The sequence below is a fragment of the Lutjanus erythropterus genome, chromosome 3, assembly GCF_056507025.1.
Source record: "Lutjanus erythropterus isolate fLutEry1 chromosome 3, fLutEry1.hap2, whole genome shotgun sequence".
In the NCBI taxonomy this organism is placed as follows: Eukaryota; Metazoa; Chordata; class Actinopteri; order Lutjaniformes; family Lutjanidae; genus Lutjanus; species Lutjanus erythropterus.
The window spans coordinates 9,442,564-9,459,890 of NC_139319.1; the positions used below are offsets into that span (position 1 = coordinate 9,442,564).

Genomic DNA, 17,327 nt, shown 5'->3' on the forward strand with positions numbered 1-17,327 from the left:
TTTGTTTCCAACTTTAATGTCTCAACATCTAGATGAACTGGCACAGAACAGATATCTGTGGCTGTGGCAACCAGATAAACAATCCTACTGACTTTGGTGATCCCCTGATGTCTCCTTTAACTCCACCATGAGGTTCATTTTTGTGGTTTTGAGTGAATGGTTCTTTCCAATCTAAAGTTGGGTATTTTAATATGGGGGTTAATAGGGACTGACTTGATTTTTTAGCCAGCCTCAAGTGGCCATTCGACACTTCCATGTTTGCATCACTTTTCAGCCCTGGAGATTGAAGTTAAGATGATGAACATGATCCATAATACTTACTAAACATAAGCATGTTAGGATTGTCACGGTGAGCACATTAGCATAGCACATGGGAGAAATTAGCCTTCAGGGCTTTCTGCCAAAAAGCCTTTGCTGGCAGAAATCTTGCTATTTTAACAGAAACCATGTTTTTTTTTTCTTCAAAACCTAACCAAGAAAGGCTTTCTGGCAGAAAGCACTGAAGGTTAAGTTTGTTAAGTATGCTCATGTTAACTTTTAATTAAAAAAAGAAGCCTCACAGCCTTGGGCTTGGTAATTGGGCAAACAGATAACTTAAAAACCCAGAAAGAAGATTTGATTCTGCAAAATGTATGATAAAGTTGCAAAGGTAAAGGGCCAGAAATATTAATATCACCTAGACATCACCTTGACAACACATCTGACTGTAAATTAAGTGATTAGAAAAAGTACCAGATCTGAAGCATCTAACCAAGCTAAAAATTATTGTTTAAAAGCTAATTTCTGGGGATATTTTAGATTTTTTCTGTTTTTTAAGCTTAAAATATTGTAGTTTATTCCGTTGTGCCATGGAGCTCTATCCTGGCATCGCTAGACTAATGTGAGATCAAGTGAAAACATGAGCTTGGCTGATTTGTCTGGTCCCCTGGCTAAAGGAGCACATTGTTGTCCAAAAATTGTTAAACAGACAACAATGAGCCACGCACTATATGCACTGAGTGTCATCTTTCTTCTCTTTAAACCTGAAAAGAAAATGAGCATCATGGCCTCGATTTAGTAACTTGTCGGGGTTTATCCAACGCAGCAACTATCTTGTTCTGATAAGAAAATCCATTGTCATGATTTTTGCAAATATGCTGTTGTGTGTGGGAGAAGGAAGAAAGCGCCTGCATCATGTCCCCTTGAGATTTCGCTGAGCCAAAACTGTACAAGAGAAAGGAAGGCGAGGATAGAGGGAGGTAACCTACTCTACTTTCTCTGTCCTCCTGCAGAGGAAACTCAACCCTCCTCCTCTTTAAAAAAAACAAAACAAAACACAGTCATCCTGATGTGTGCTAAACTTTACATGTGTGTTTTGATATATAAACAAGAACAGACTAAAAAAAACATCCTTCATTCTCCACTGCAGGATCCATGCGTGTTGCCATGGTAACGAATAATGGCAGGGGTGGATCTTGAGGAGGATGAATGTTTGAAGATTTAACAGACGCACATAGATCAATAATCTTAGTAAACACTGTAATAGCCGAAGTCAGTGGCTACACATACAGTTTCTCAGGCACTTCGGACACTAATTGACTGAAAGAGGACTTAAAATAAAAACCTCAGGATAAGCACAGACATGTGAAAGTGCCTAAATGAAATTGGAGCTTCTACTGTACTCACACTAATACAATAATATTCCCATTCCCATGTCTGTTCACTCAGTTTGTGTTTGTTTGCTCTGTGTGCAAAACCTATCATCTATAAGAGAAAACAAAGGGCAGTGTCCTGCCAAATCTCCCTGCCAGAAATAAGCTAATAAGGCACTTGAGTGGAAGAAGGGAGGATTAATAAGCACAACAGGCACAAAGCAGGAAATTTGATGGAAGATGAGGAGAGGAGACGTGCAGCAAAAAGGTTCTCCTTGAACACGAAAAGTAGGGCAGATATTTCCCCTGCATTTATAGATGTGAGAGGACAGTCCTGAGTCATGGTTCTTCTGTTTTTGTAGGTTACAGGAGTTTACTTGTGAACTGCAACTTTTCCATTTATCACATACAGTTATAACACCAGTACTTTTCCAGCGTATACTGACTTCCCAAACAATTTAATGTCAAGAACTATAGACCCCCAATTTGAGAGGATTTTGTCTTAAAGAATCCCTCCCTAGTAATTCTTTTAAAAGGATTTTTAGGTTTGTAGTGAATAAAGTCCTCATAGTCAATCAGTGATCAAACTTGGACTTCACTATAAATCATGATCAGTCAAAACAGCTAACCCTCTTTCTCCCCATGTGATTCTGACCCCCTACAGCTCTCTCGAGGACCCTTATTGGTGCCCAGATCCCAGTTTGAGAACCACTGTACTAAACCCTGCTTCCATGTCACGTTGTCCTCATGCTGCCATCTAGTGTTGATAATGTGAAAATGATTTTGATTTGATTTCACAATGTGCACTATATGGCCAAAAGTATGTGGTTTTTCACAGATTAGGCTGGTTCCAGTTGGAGGTCAAAGACAGGTCCATAAGGAAATTGCAGTTTGTTATGGAAGACACTGCCTGACCTCACCCTCATCCAGCACACTTGCCTGAATACAAATTGTGAGCCAGCTGTCTATATCATTCAACATCAGTGCTGCACCTCACTGTTGCCCTTGTCCCTGAACGTCCCTGCAAATCCTTGCAGCCAGATTCCAAAATCTTGTGGAAAGCCCGAAACCCCCAAAATAAAATATTATCCATTATTTAATGAGAGTACATGTCTATAAATATTAGCTTTTTTAATTATTCAAATTAGAAATGAAAGAATGGAGGCTGTTTATCACCATATTAATGTCCATAGTTTTGGGAAGATGATATATGGGTGCAATGTTCACGCTCTGTTTGGGGGCTCCCATACCTTTGACCTTGTTTTGTTCACGTTTATAGTAATCACATAATAGTTTATTACTACTCCTGACAGTACTGTTGAAAATTTATTTAGAGATGTAGAACAGATGCATGACAAACTGCTTATAGCAAAAAGCATAAATGCTGCAATTCATGCCAGAAGAGAGGTCTGTCTAAAATGTCACAAACAGTGAAGAGGTCCACATTAAAGAACAAGAGTGTGAAGGATTTAGTGGAATCTAGCAACAAACTTGCAAACTGCAAACACCTCATCTCACCTCTCCTTCCATGTGTGCAGGAAACCCTACAGCAAAAGTATAACCAATCATGGTTCAACCTCTTTGAAAAAGGAACTGTGCCCTCTACAGACATAAATGGGTCATTCTAAGGTAACAGAAACACAATATAAACATTCATATGACTCTGGACCTTTAAATGATGCCTGACAGTTGCATCCAGTGAAAGTGCTGTTGCAACGTGTGGATTAGATTAGTTTGTAGGCCGGTTTGTTCTTTTTTGTAATTTCATTTGTTCATATTTTATTTGCTCTCTTATATTAAACAGGAAGTGGTGACCTTCTTCAAGGGTAGAGATAAGAGAAAGAACAAACTAATGCATGCACCCAAATGCACGCACGCATTGACAAATTATCACAGTATCTATTTGCCCACCGATAACCACATTTAGCCAGACAGTGTGAGTCAGCAAGCGACAGAAAGAGTTTTGTTCTGCATCTTGTGCCACTATTGAAACGCTTCAGGAGAAAATAATTAGAGGTTATCTAAACAACTGTCTTGATAACTTCACGCGAGTCTGACTGTCTTTAACAAAGCCTTGTCTTGCTACACCCATCTTTTGTACTGTTTGACTTTACCACACCAAGCGTTTAAGTAATTTGTGTAGGTGTGGTCCACTCAGATAAACATTAGGCTGCTGAAATTATCTTCAAGATCTGATCTGCTACTGAGAGATTAAAAATTCAGACCAAAACCAAACTTAATTCTAGTGGTTTAATAATAGCGAGTATGCAGCGCACATGTCGTGTATACAATGTCTATCTGTATAATGCATGTGCTTTTTATCAAACACTGGATCTTTGTGGGAGATCATTACAGAGAAACGTTCCATGAGTCATACCTGGTGTAAATATGACTGCACGTGTTGTCTATCTTGGGAGAGTGTGCATGAATAACCCTGTTTTTATGACTTCAGGTTGTGAGTTCCCAGGAACACAATAACAAAAACCATGTGCGGATAATGGACCAAACCAATGAGGGAAATGAACCAAAAAAAGCAAAACAAAGTTATGGTGACTTATTATGGGAAGCTGGACACATGTTTAGGTCTGATGCTACAAAAGAAATTCATTATGGCTGAAATGTATTTACAATAAGTAACTGATTACACTGGTGGTGGACTATAACTGTAAATATGTTTACATACAAACTCCATTTTAACGTGCACTTACCCTATATATAAAATAATAAAATAATAAAATAATACCTTTATTCGTATAGCACTCATCAAAAGTAAAATTTGAAAATTCTTCACGCATAAAAGACAATAAAATACACTGTAATGTGTGAGTAAACAGGCAGGCAGTATAAAACAATAGATGATTAAAACCATACAATAATCCATTTCCCTGACAGATGTGGATTATAGAACTGCTGGTTAAACAGCTGGATTATTGCGCAGGTGTGCCTTAGACCGGTCACAGTAAAAGGAAACTCTAAACTCTGACCTTTGACCCCCAAAATCTAAGCAGTTCATCCTTGAATCCAAGCAGACATCTGTGCCAAATTTGAAGAAATTTTCTCCAAGTGTTCCTGAGATATTGTGTTCACATGAGTGGGATGGACGTTAAATTCACAGTGACCTTTGACCCTTAACAAACTAAATACTAACAGTTCATCCTTGAGTCCAAGTGATCACTGGTGCTAAGTTTGAAGACACTCCCTCAACATGTTCTTGAGATTTCGCATACCAAAGAATAGGATGACGTGAAAACACATCACCTCTGGCCACAGCTGTTGCCAGCATGGAGGCATAAAAAAAAAGGATTTTCAAGAATATTGAATGACTGCCTGTATCCATGACAACAGCTGTTTTACTGTATTTGTCACTGGCTAGCTAGCTTGTGAATGGACAAGACAAGATGGGTCAGATCAGATGAAGAGTGTCGATCAAACTAAAAATTAATTGCCTCATCACTCCATACATACCCATTATTACGATGCTTTGTTAAATTCTCGATTCTGATTGGTCAGTTACAGCATTCTAAGGTCTGTTATGTCATTGTTGTGAAGAACAGACCGTTGCTATGGACCCTTGTCTGATCATAGACTCTTGATGGACAATAAAATCATTGTTAAACCTTTAAAATCATTTTCAAATCAACATATTGTGTCAAATTATTATTTTTTTAGGGGGAGGGGCATGTATAACCATACAACAAGCAAGATAACGTACAGTGAGCAGGTCACTATTGCGAAATAAAGCCACTAAATCATTTTAAAATTAATATTTGTGTTACATAAATGTGAGCTGAATATTTTTTTGGTAAGTACCCATGTAATAAGTGGGATAATGTACAGCGAGCAGGACATTATTGTGAAATAACCCCCTCCAGAATGATTCTGCGTCATCATGTCGGGATTTATTTCACAATAATTACATGGTCGGAAAATTTAAAGCACCATCACATGATTTTAGCAGCCTTTCGGTCATAATATTTCTGCGTTTATGTCGCTACTCATCTTCACTGTCATCACCATACAGACCTAACAACAGCCACCTTTGTCAATTATTGTTAATTTAGAACAGGGTCTGTGCCACCCTAGGATTCCCAACTTAACTTATCCTAAGGTAAGTTACAGGATTCTTAAATGTAGTTAGGAAACATGTTTCTGTAATACCAAAAATCCTAAATATCATTCTAAACTGACATATGATAAGGTTTCAGACTTAGGAACTTTCTGTCCCAGGTCTGTTGCTGATGCATGCATGCGCACACACAAGCCATGTCATGATTCCCTCCAGGCTTTTATAATACAAAACACTGACTGAGGAACTTGTTTCCTAAGACAACTGTTTAGGATACTAAGTTTTGTTGCTAATACTTCTGTTCTTTTACTTGACTAAGATTATCAGACTGCATCTCATCTATTTCATCAGTAATATCAAATTTGTTATACAAATATGACCATATGTTTACATGTTCACATGATTTACAGGTTTAAAGCCACGGTGGTTGTTGAAGCTCCATTACTCATACACCTGTGAACAGGAGCACGTGCTGTGTAGACAGTGTGAGTATCTCTCATGTGACTCGTGATTGTCGCCATGCCAGTAAAAAGACATTTAACTCATTTATGTTTCCATGCTGCCACATGTCAGAGTGCTGCTGCTGCTGCTGCGTGGTCTCAAAGTCTCAGCTTGACCTGTTTGATTCTTTGATACCTGCCTCACCCAAGTTTCAGCTTGACCTGCTTTATTCATTGAAACCTGCTTCACATCAGGTCACAGAGGCAGACAGGGGGAAGGAGCTTATTGGTGGAGAGGAGCGGCGGTCAGCCTATAAATACCCACAGCTGATTACAGAGGAGAGCAGAGAGCCGCTGGCATCATCGGACTCAGCTCGCCGCCTGTAGTCGCTGCTCTCTCCGGGGTCTCACACGTCTGACCAGCATGTCTCTGACGGGGCGTCCCACCACTGTCCGGCTGGTGTTCCTGGGGGCCGCGGAGGTCGGCAAGACCGCGCTCATCCACCGCTTCTTGCACGACCGCTTCGAGCACAAGTACACGCGCACGGTGGAGGAGCTGCACGTGCTGGAGTACGACACGGTGGACTCTGGCAAGGTGCGTCTGGAGATCCTGGACACGAGCGGCAGCTACCCGTTCCCGGCCATGCGCGAACTCTGCATCCGTCACAGTGACGCGTTCGCCCTGGTGTACGCGGTGGACAACCCCGCGTCCCTGGAGGAGGTGCGGCGGCTCCGCGACGAGATCCTGGAGCTGCGGGGCGGCAAAGGCGCGCCCATCGCGGTGGTGGGCAGCAAGGCGGACCTGACCGACGCCGAGGGTCGCGTGCTGCTTGCGGCTGACGTCATGGCCACGGTGGAGGGTGAGTGGGAGGCAGACTTCGTGGAGGCGTCCGCGCGCACAGGTGCAAACACGGTGGGAGTGTTCCGCGCGCTGCTGCAGCAGGTGAAGATGCCGCACCGGCTGAGTCCCGCGTTGGGGAGGCGCAGAGACACGGTTCCCAGACCACCTGTGAAGAAAAGACCACCACTGAAGAAGGCCAACAGCTGTGTCCTGTCATAAGACATTTTGTCTGTCTGACGGTGGACTCTGCAGCTGGACTGCAGCTTGTCATCACAGTTACTCCACCTGGTTTGTCCACAGGTGGAAAGATGGACTAATGAACTACACGAAACTGTGTCTGGAAGTCTGGAGATTAGTATTAATAAGAGTTTAATGGGATCTATGATGTACTTATATGGGATGCACTTTATACATGTTATAAATTAACATTTTTGTGTACATTTTTTATCCTGGTTCAATAAACAATGTTTTGTGATTTCTGTCTGCTATTTATTTATTTATTTATTTATTTGGTTTTACTAATACCACAGTATAAATATAGTTCTATATGCACAACTTTACCTGAGAAATTTAGAGAAAAGTAATGTTTATAGCAAAAATATGCTCTAAGTATCAAAACTAAGTGTTATGCAAAATGACCGCTGTCAGTGTGGGATATATTTTGGGATTATTATAATGTTACAAGGTTCATTTATTTCTTAGGTTTTTTTTTTACAAAACAGGATTGTATAATAAGATGCCACTGGTAGTTTTCTTTACGCTAGTCACTAAGAAAAAAAAATATATATACAAGTCATATGCAGTAAATGGGGTATAAATAATTAAGTATAAATAGTAAAATAAAAATAAAATACAAATGCTCAAGTAAAGTAAAAGTAGCTATGTGATTTCAGGTTATCTTGTGAGATCCTATGTAAAGTTAGAAGGGTGCAGTCCGTAGAGTGGATGTGAGGTCACAGTGACCTTTGACCTTTTACCACCAGTTCTCATTCTTGAATCCAAGTGGACATTTGTGCGAAGCTTGGAGGAATACCAATTAAGGCTTTCTTCAGATATCATGTTCTCAAAAATGATATGATCCAAACTGCTTCAGGCCATGGCTGCTGCCAACGTGGAGGCATAAGAAAGGATTAAGGATTTAAAGGTTTTTTTCAAAAAATTAGGAATCACAGATCATCACATGATGATAATAAGCATATGCTATGACATATAATGCTTTAAAATCTGAAAAGGAGAAATTCACTTCAGAATCAACCACTTAAAAATATTTCTCATGTCTTCAAACTAATTCCAAAAGATAGACACAAAATATTAGAATTCACATTTTTAAATTGTCAAATAAATAAATCCACACAGCCTGAGCCTTTTCTGTTCTTGCACAGATGAACGTCACCCGTCATTGTCCGCCTCACTGCAAGGAATATTTAGATCAGTCAGTTCATAAAAATAGCTCCTCCATTTGCATGAAACCACATCATGCTGTTTTGGATGGTAAACACACGTAGACACAAACACTGTCAAGTGGAGCACAGAGAATAAACAACCCTCACAGATCTCATGGTCCTTTCATTCATCTCATCCACTTATTCTCCTCTTATCTTCCTCTAGGCTATTTTTCCCTATGTCAGGCCTAAAATCTGCAACAGAAAACAGATGTAACACTGTCGTGGGCACAAAACATCAATAAGAAAGAGGAGTAGGGCTTCCGGAAAGATACAATGACCAGGGAAAAACATTAGGCCCATGAAATCACGCTTGGACTGTGGAAGATATTTCCTTGAGGCTAGTGCTGATGAAACAGAATCCAACATAATGTGTTTGTTTTCAAGAAATTAAATAGATTTTTGTTTTGACATGGTGAGGATGTTGCTGCAAAATTAAACATTAGAAATAGCATATTGCCTATAGCAAATATTTAAGTATAAAAGTCATCCAGTAGAAAAGTCAAATAACATAAAGTTCACAACATTCAAATGACTTTATTTACCATTTGCATAGGTACACAATACAAGCACACCAAAGAAAAGGAAGATAGGAAACACACAGGTCACACATTTAGTTAAAAATATGAACTAAAATTAGGAATACAAAACCTGGGTGTGCAGCACATGGCAAGTAGTGGCTCGGTAAGTTTTCAGTAGCAGGTCTGTTGTCAGTTTCACTTGGACTTACTTAGCTTGTCATTACAGATTATATTGTTAAAGTTTAAATGCACTGCTCCATTGTTACCTTGTACATATGCCACTGTCAATATACTGCAAATTCTGCACACTATATATAGGCATGCATACAAAAACCGTACATAATCACTGACTCAGTGTGTATCTATTCAATATTGATCTCTTTTGCACTATTTGTATGTTTATGAACAATGGACTTGGATATAGAGTTTTTATGCTGTTGGTTAATGGTGCATCTCATGGATATATATTTACCTATTTTTTCTTACATTCCTGTCTATTCTTCACCTTTATTTGTTTGACTTTGTTGTCCATGTTCCTGTAGCTGTTATGTCTATTCTATATCTGTAAGGACACTGACAGCAATAGAAAACTGGAGTCAGATTCCTTGTATGTGTGCACATACTTGGCCAAAAAGAGCTGATTCTGATTAAGACTTAGATTAGAGACAAATTGTCCTTCAAGATTTGTTGTCATTGAATATAACGATGATCTGTTGCATAATGAGTAGGAGTGGTGTAGTAGAAGGCTTAATGATACCTGAAGTATGAATAAAATGCCCATAGTACTACATTTATTTATTTATAAGGCATCATAATACCAGTAAGTTAGACAGCAGTGGCAGGAGATAACCACGTGCCCTTCACAACGTATTCTGTGAAATGCTGCCCCTCACTGATGGGAAAACAAATCAACACCGAAAGCTCAAATTCAAAAATATGTACTGTATTTTGTTGTTAAACGCGGAAGTTTTGTCATCAATACATTGCCGATTTTACACTGTGATACTATGACTTTTTCTTGACTACGGAATTTAAAAACCGCTCTTCCTCAAACATTAAATAACCACTAATCAAACAACATCAACTTGTTTGTTTAAATCCCACTCGGACTCAATTTCCCGTCGGCACTCTATTGTAGGAAACGATGCGAAACTAGCAACCGGGATTCAGCCAATCACACCGCGGAATGCGACTTTCTCGCTCAGCGATTGGCTATTTTTGCACTGGTCTTCCCACGATGCTTTGCTGCACCGCCTCGGAATTCAAATCGAGCGGACCAATCAGAGAGCGGCATAACGACCGAAGCAGCATTTTAAACTTGTACCAGAGACTGTTGTCAAAAGGCAGGACGGGGTAACGCTGCAACCACCGAGGGACAAGTCTGGCGATTAATTTCATGTTTGCCTCAGGATTTATTTAATTTTCAGACTCGTTTGCAAGATTTTTTTTATGGTTGAATCAAAGGTTTGAATAACGTTCGCGTTTAAAAGAGGTTAGCATTAGTTTTGATTTAAATACACAACTGTATGGCATCAAGCCAGCTTCCAGGGCTAAACTAACGTCGGTTGAGGTCAGGGTTAACAATAGTTTGACCCTCGCAGCAATTATCGATACCTCGACTGCTGAAGAGTTTTACATTTTTATTTTAAAGACGTCGAAGAGTACTTTAGTCCAAAATGAGTGCAGGAATTGCGAAGCCGGCGAATCCGTCGGCACATGTCGACCCGAAATCAGCTCCTCTGAAAGAAATCCCCGATGTCCTGGTGGACCCTCGCACCATGAGGAGGTACGCCAGGGGAAGGTTCCTCGGGAAAGGTGGTTTCGCCAAATGCTACGAAATCACAGACGTGGAGACGAAGCAGGTTTTCGCCGGAAAAATCGTGCCCAAGTCCCTGATCCTGAAGCAGCACCAGAGAGAAAAGATGACCTCCGAAATCGCGATTCACAAAAGCCTCAACCACGCCAACGTCGTCGGGTTTCACGGGTTTTTCGAAGACGATGACTTCGTCTTTGTCGTCCTGGAAATCTGCAGGAGAAGGGTGAGTGTGTTTGGGGGAAATTCATGCTGTATCTCCAGTGGACACACTTCTCTGGTCCAACGGTCACGACGGCGGTCTCTTCCGTTGTCCTCCATGTCCCAGTGGAGGCAGCTTTCATTGCGAGAAAAGCAAGAGTGTTTTAAACAGGGTCCCTAAAATGTAACTTTAAACCAGTAATTATACCAATACTGGTCACCCCCTTAATATTTGCTTTTGATTCATCGTCCACTGTCCAATTTATTCACTAATATTTTGCATTTTATTCAAACTATTTAACATTACATTACCTTACAAGTCTTGCAGCAAGAAAGTGAGTCACGTCGGTCTTTCACTGTGGTTTTCTTCTTTAATCTGAACATTTTATTTTCTATTTCAGTCCTTGTTGGAGCTGCACAAGCGTCGTAAGGCCGTGACTGAGCCCGAGGCTCGCTACTACATGACACAACTGCTGAAGGGTGTCCAGTACCTGCACAACAACAGAGTCATCCACAGAGACCTGAAGCTGGGCAACATCTTCCTCAATGATGACATGGAGGTCAAGATAGGTAAATGTCCCTGTTAGATTCCGAATTACCTTAAAGGGACAGTTCACCCCTTAACTCTGGTGCTATTTGTCCAGAGTGTTTTAGTGTGAGTTGCAGAGTTTGGGTGATATTGACCATAAAAATGTCTGTCTTGTCTCAAATGTATCTGGACTACATGGCTTGCAGCCTGTGGTTCTCAAAGCACCCTTAATACATTTGAAATCAAACACAAGTCATTATCCAGTTAATCAAGATAATTTCATATAGGAACTATTTTCTCTGTAGACTCTACTTGAACTGCTTTCTTTTTTGGTGCTTTGAGCTTCACAAGCAGAGTGCCATTTATTCAAGAAAAGTGTGTTTTTAAATTTGGATTGAACTGTCTCTGTACTCCAATTGTCTTGTCATGTCTGAGACGGGTGATAAATACCTGTACCATTAAGAAAGAAACAGACAAACAAACCTGTTGGTCCTGTACAAAAAAAAGGATATGATATAGCCCAGCCCCTGACATCAGAAATGTGTCATACTTCCTCGATGATTGTTTTTCCATTGACTGGTGGAAAAATGTCTCATGAGCACCAGAGTTATTAAAGTTTTGTATTTTTTATTAGCTTTATTTCTTTTTTATTATTTTTTTTTGTTTGTTTTCAGTTAGTTTCCAAAGTTTGTTTGCTTGTGGTTGTTTTAGTTTTTGTGTAGTTTCAGTTTTTATTACTTTGAGTGTTTAATTTTTGACAGGGGGTGAGGTGCACAATCTTTTCAGTTATATAGTTATTTTTTTGCAGTTTTTAATTTCATTTTTCTCACACACACAGTATTAGTTTTTAAGTTTAGATTCAGTTAACTAGAATAACTTTAATGAGTATTGAAAACATTAGAGATTTTATTCTGGGAAATGACAGCGCTTTAACATCGTGTCTTTGAGGTTTACACAGATATTAGCACCTTTGGTCTGTTCTTTACACAAGCCTGTCTGTCTTCTCCAGGGGACTTTGGTTTGGCCACTAAGATCGAGTTTGACGGTGAGAGGAAGAAGACCTTGTGTGGAACGCCCAACTACATCGCACCTGAAGTGCTTTGCAAGAAAGGCCACAGCTACGAAGTGGACGTCTGGTCACTTGGATGTATATTGTAAGTCTGAGGACACTTTTCTTCCCAGGTTTCTGCTCTCCCACATGTTCTAGCCCAGTCAGATTAACATAGTCCCTGTCTGTTTTCTCTCAGGTACACTTTGTTGGTGGGTAAGCCCCCATTTGAGACCTCTTGTCTGAAGGAGACCTACAATCGCATCAAGAAAAACAACTACACTGTCCCCTGGGTAAGCTGGACTAATGTAGCACACAATGTTCTTTCAAAATATTGTATATCTTTGTCATGTTTTTTTTTTTAACTCATAATCTAAATTCACAATGTTCTCTGCAGCACATCAACCCAGCAGCAGCAACTCTCATCAAGCGGATGCTGCATGCTGATCCTGCCCAGAGGCCCACCATCGCTGATCTGCAAACGGACGAGTTCTTCACATCTGGCTACGTCCCCTTACGTCTGCCAACTACTTGCCTCACTGTGCCCCCACGGTTCTCCATCGCCCCCTCCACAGCTATGGAGCTCAACCAGAGACGCCCACTGACTGCTATTAACAACAAGGGTAATTAAGGATAAATGACTCACTAAAACTTACCTCAGTCTGCAAATTATTAAGATAGTTCTGAAACATTTTTGTTGCCCAGTGTATAGGAAGACAGTGGCTAAGTGTATCCAGAAAAAAAAAGGTGTCTGAAAAAGTATTCAAGACGTGTTTTTCTTTTCTCCAGGAGGGACAGAAAAGGTGGATGTGAAGGACATGAAGGATGAGCCTCTGCAAAGGTGAGAAATGTTTTAAATTATGTCAGGCTTCAGAAAAAAACAACTTATTTTGTCCCTCTGGACTTGTTGGAGTCGCTTTAAGCTACTAAAAGTTATCAAGAAAGTAGTTTTCACTCTTATGTTCAAGAGTAACTTCTGTTTTTCTGTTGGTCCATTATTGTGGGAGAGCACTGCAACCTCCAGGCCCCAACTGTTGTTCTAAGTGTCTGACAACATCATCTCTCAACAACAGCTCTCTTGTTCACACCAATTTAATCAGAAAGCCTGTGGCAGTAATTAAATGGTAATTAAATGGCAAATCGCTTAAGTTAAACAACCACTCATCAAATGGTATCACTACAGTTAGAATTTAACAAAAAATCAAATGTTTGACCAAATAAAATTGCTTTTTGGTGTGGCATTATTCTACTAAGAGCTGCATTTTTCTGTAGTTTAATGTTGTGACTTGTGTGTTTTGTGTAGAGAGGTTGAGCCATCAGAAAACCACCTGAAAGACATGCTGCAGCAGCTCAACAGCATCATCGCCGCCAAGCCCTCTGAGAAGGCCGTCATCTGCCAAGGTGAGTGCAGACTTCTCAGTTTAAGTCACAAATCTGTTCGCTTTCTCTCTTCCACACTGGAGAGGTTTGGATAATCTTTCTACCTGAGTCACTGTGGCATTACAAAGACCATGTTCTGCTTTTGTATTTGCAGAAGAAGCAGAGGATCCTGCATGTATTCCCATCTTCTGGATCAGCAAATGGGTTGACTACTCTGACAAATATGGATTAGGTAAGAGTTATTCCATACCTAGCAGCTAGGTGTGTACTTTTGTACAACTTAATTGTACAAGAATCATCTTTAAGTCATTTTGGTACTTAAGGACATGTAATGTGTATTTCAGGCTACCAGCTGTGTGACAACAGCGTGGGCGTGCTGTTTAACGACTACACACGTCTGATCATGTACGCTGACGGCGACAGTCTGCAGTACATCGACAAGACAGCAGCTGAATCCTACCTCAGCGTCCGCTCTTTCCCTGCTACTCTCAACAAGAAGGTCAGTAGTTCACTCTGCACTCCAAAGCCTAAAATTTGTAAGTTAACTAACTTTTGTGTAGACAATGCTTCCAGTCATTAATTGTCCTCTTCCTATTTTTTAAAAAGGCACTTTATTCTGTTTACCTCATGGTATGGTTTCTTATGTACTTGTTCTCTTTTCCTCTTTTAGATCACGTTGCTGAAATATTTCCGCAATTACATGAGCGAGCACCTGCTGAAGGCTGGTGCCAACATTGCGCGGCGGGAAGGAGACGAGCTGGCACGGCTGCCTTACCTCTCCCTCTGGTTCAGAACCAAGAGCGCCATCGTCCTGCACCTCACCAACGGCACTGTTCAGATCAACTTCTTCCAGGTTTGACACGTCTATCAGTGACTTTTAATGGTCTTACAGCTACTTGAATAAAATTATATTTTGGTTTCTTTACTCTTTTGTGACAGTAAACAGAGTATTCTAACCCTCATCAATTTTGGCATTTTATAGACCAAACAACTTATTGATTAATCAACAGTCAAAGCAGTCATTAGTTGCAACCCCAGTTAGTGTGTTACGTACAGTAGGTGGTCGACACACCCCAAATTTGGAGAAGCAGAGAGAAGTACCAGCACCAAAGATAAGAAATGTACTGCTGTGGACAGGGTCTGCAGCAACATGTATTTTAGCAACCTCAACCTAAAAAAAATCAATCGGTTCAAGCGTACGCTTTATTTAGAGTAATTTCACTGCTTTGCTTTGCAGTTAGATAACCTTATCTGACAGGAAACTGCAGCTATATAAGCCAAATATTGCTTTTTCTGATACTCGAACAAAGTCCATTTGAAAAGTCTGTAATTTTACCTTGCAGAACACAGGAGGTGTTGATCTGCCTGTGCCTCGATCAATTAAGTTTTTTTTTTTTGTGTGTGTGTCTGTTTTTATTGTGAGACTTCAGTATTTTAAAAGGTTAGAGTTCACCAAAGTCACACAGTAACGCCAACCAACTAACTGATTGAGGCAGCAGTACAGCAGCAACTACTGTGTTCTGTGAGATAAAATGACTGAATTTACTTATGGAGTCTGGTTGGTTTGAAAAACCAAATAGTTGGCTCATTTAATGGTGTTCTCTCATTAGAAAAACCTGTCTGACAGCAAAGTAAAGCTGTGAAAATATTCTAAATATAGTGCAAACTTAAAATGATATCGATATTTTTAGGTTGGCGTTTTGTAGGAGGCTAGAGTACATTTTGCTGCTGACCCTGTCCACAGCCTTACATAGCTTAGCTTCCTTCAGGGGTTCTCCAGCTGCTTCTCCAAACTTGAGTTGTGTCAATTGCCATCTACTGTACGTAATACACCGACTATGGATAAGTAACTCATACAGTCCCACTTTATATAATCTGAACTACACCTTTAACTTCAATTTCCCTGTTTCATGCCACCCTGTGCACAAATCCTAAATCTACATTTTTGTTCCCGCCTCTGTCAGGACCACACCAAGCTCATCCTGTGTCCGCTGATGGCCGCCGTGACCTACATCGACGAGAAGCGAGAGTTCCGCACCTACAAGCTGTCCCTGCTGGAGGAGTTCGGCTGCAGCAAGGAGCTGGCCAGCCGCATTCGCTACGCCAAGCTGATGGTGGAGAAACTGCTGGACAGCAAGCCCACCTCCGCCGCACATTAGACAACCTGACCCCCACACGTCTTCAATCACTCTGTCTTTAATCACTGGCCACTTCTTTCTGTCTGCCAGCCTCTGAGGATGGACCAGACCTTGAATTCTCTTATATTTAACTGAAGGGTCACAGTGTAATGATTTTATGTCATTCTTTGTACATGAATGTTGAATTTTCAGTCTCTCAGCCGCTGATTTTTATCCATTTTCCTGCTAACTTTCTTGATGAAGCTTTATTATTGATCGCTGACAGCACAGCAGACGAGTCGACCCTGTGTGATCAAATGAGTTGAGGAGGAAAAGATGAATGTCAAATGTTCCCTGCGTTCAAATTCATCATGGAAGCACTGCAAGAGTCTCTGCTTGTTTGCATTTGTTCATATGTCAGCCCTGATTTTTAAACCTGGACAGAAGTGTTGTGTGGGTTGAGACTCAGACTGGCTGTGGACAGAAAGAAGCTTCTCTGGTCTGCTTCTCTAGTTTGTCTGTTTTTATCTGTGTTGTACGTAGAGAAATGGACCATGTTAATATGTCTTCATCATGTACATTCTTCCTGTAGTTACTCTTTCTACTTTTTAAGTCTATTTTAGATGTCTTGTCTGTTTCAACAAGATGTACAAACTTGTACATACTGCTGAATATGCGTACATGTTGTAAAGATGGTTTAATTTTACTCAAGTTCAAATAAAGAGTCCCTTGAGCAAGACAAATTACTGTGGTTTAATGTTTCGGTCAAGTTTGCTGCTCATAAGATCTCTGTGGTTGCTGACTTTCGTCTTCACAAAATGCCAACATTTGAGGTTTGAAAGTTCATTCTTGGTTAATGAAACTGTTCTAGGCGGTGTTCAAAACAAATCTCAAGATTCACTATTTCAGCTTCATGTTCTGCAGGGCTAAATATTATTGAAGAAATTTACAATTTAATTATGTGGTAAACTAGGAACTTTGGCAGGTAGTGTTTTCCTTAAGAAAAAGACTTGAAAAAGAAAATGGAGGCATTCACACACAGATATCTAGAGTTTCTGTATTTAAAAGAGATGTCTGCCTTCTCTCCAACATCACGGAACTAGATGGCTCAGCTTGCAATGGTCAAAGCACCAATAAATAAATTAATTAAACAAACAAATAATTTTAAAAATGTTCCTTTATGAGTCTTATTTTTTGGCTCTTCAAGCACAGCAAACCGAGTGCCATCTAGTTCCATTATATTTGAGAGAGGGCAGACATCTCTACAGCTGATATCTCCAAAAACATAAATAGATCAT

General features: G+C 40.3%; 2 protein-coding genes across 2 annotated transcripts; both read left to right on the plus strand.

Annotated features, from left to right (window-relative positions):
* The first annotated feature begins 5,589 nt into the window (after positions 1-5,589).
* On the plus strand, positions 5,590-7,453 carry rasd3 (RASD family member 3). Its single transcript, XM_084712450.1, has 2 exons — positions 5,590-6,182; positions 6,393-7,453. The coding sequence occupies exon 2, from the start codon at positions 6,562-6,564 to the stop codon at positions 7,195-7,197; it is 636 nt and encodes a 211-aa protein (XP_084568576.1). The 5' UTR covers positions 5,590-6,182; positions 6,393-6,561; the 3' UTR covers positions 7,198-7,453.
* A 2,814-nt stretch (positions 7,454-10,267) lies between these two features.
* Positions 10,268-16,211, plus strand: plk1 (polo-like kinase 1 (Drosophila)). Its single transcript, XM_084714920.1, has 11 exons — positions 10,268-10,980; positions 11,357-11,525; positions 12,494-12,638; positions 12,732-12,825; positions 12,930-13,155; positions 13,322-13,373; positions 13,836-13,933; positions 14,067-14,144; positions 14,257-14,411; positions 14,583-14,765; positions 15,877-16,211. Exons 1-11 carry the CDS (start codon positions 10,618-10,620, stop codon positions 16,069-16,071), a joined length of 1,758 nt encoding a protein of 585 aa, XP_084571046.1. The 5' UTR covers positions 10,268-10,617; the 3' UTR covers positions 16,072-16,211.
* The last annotated feature ends 1,116 nt before the right edge of the window (positions 16,212-17,327 follow it).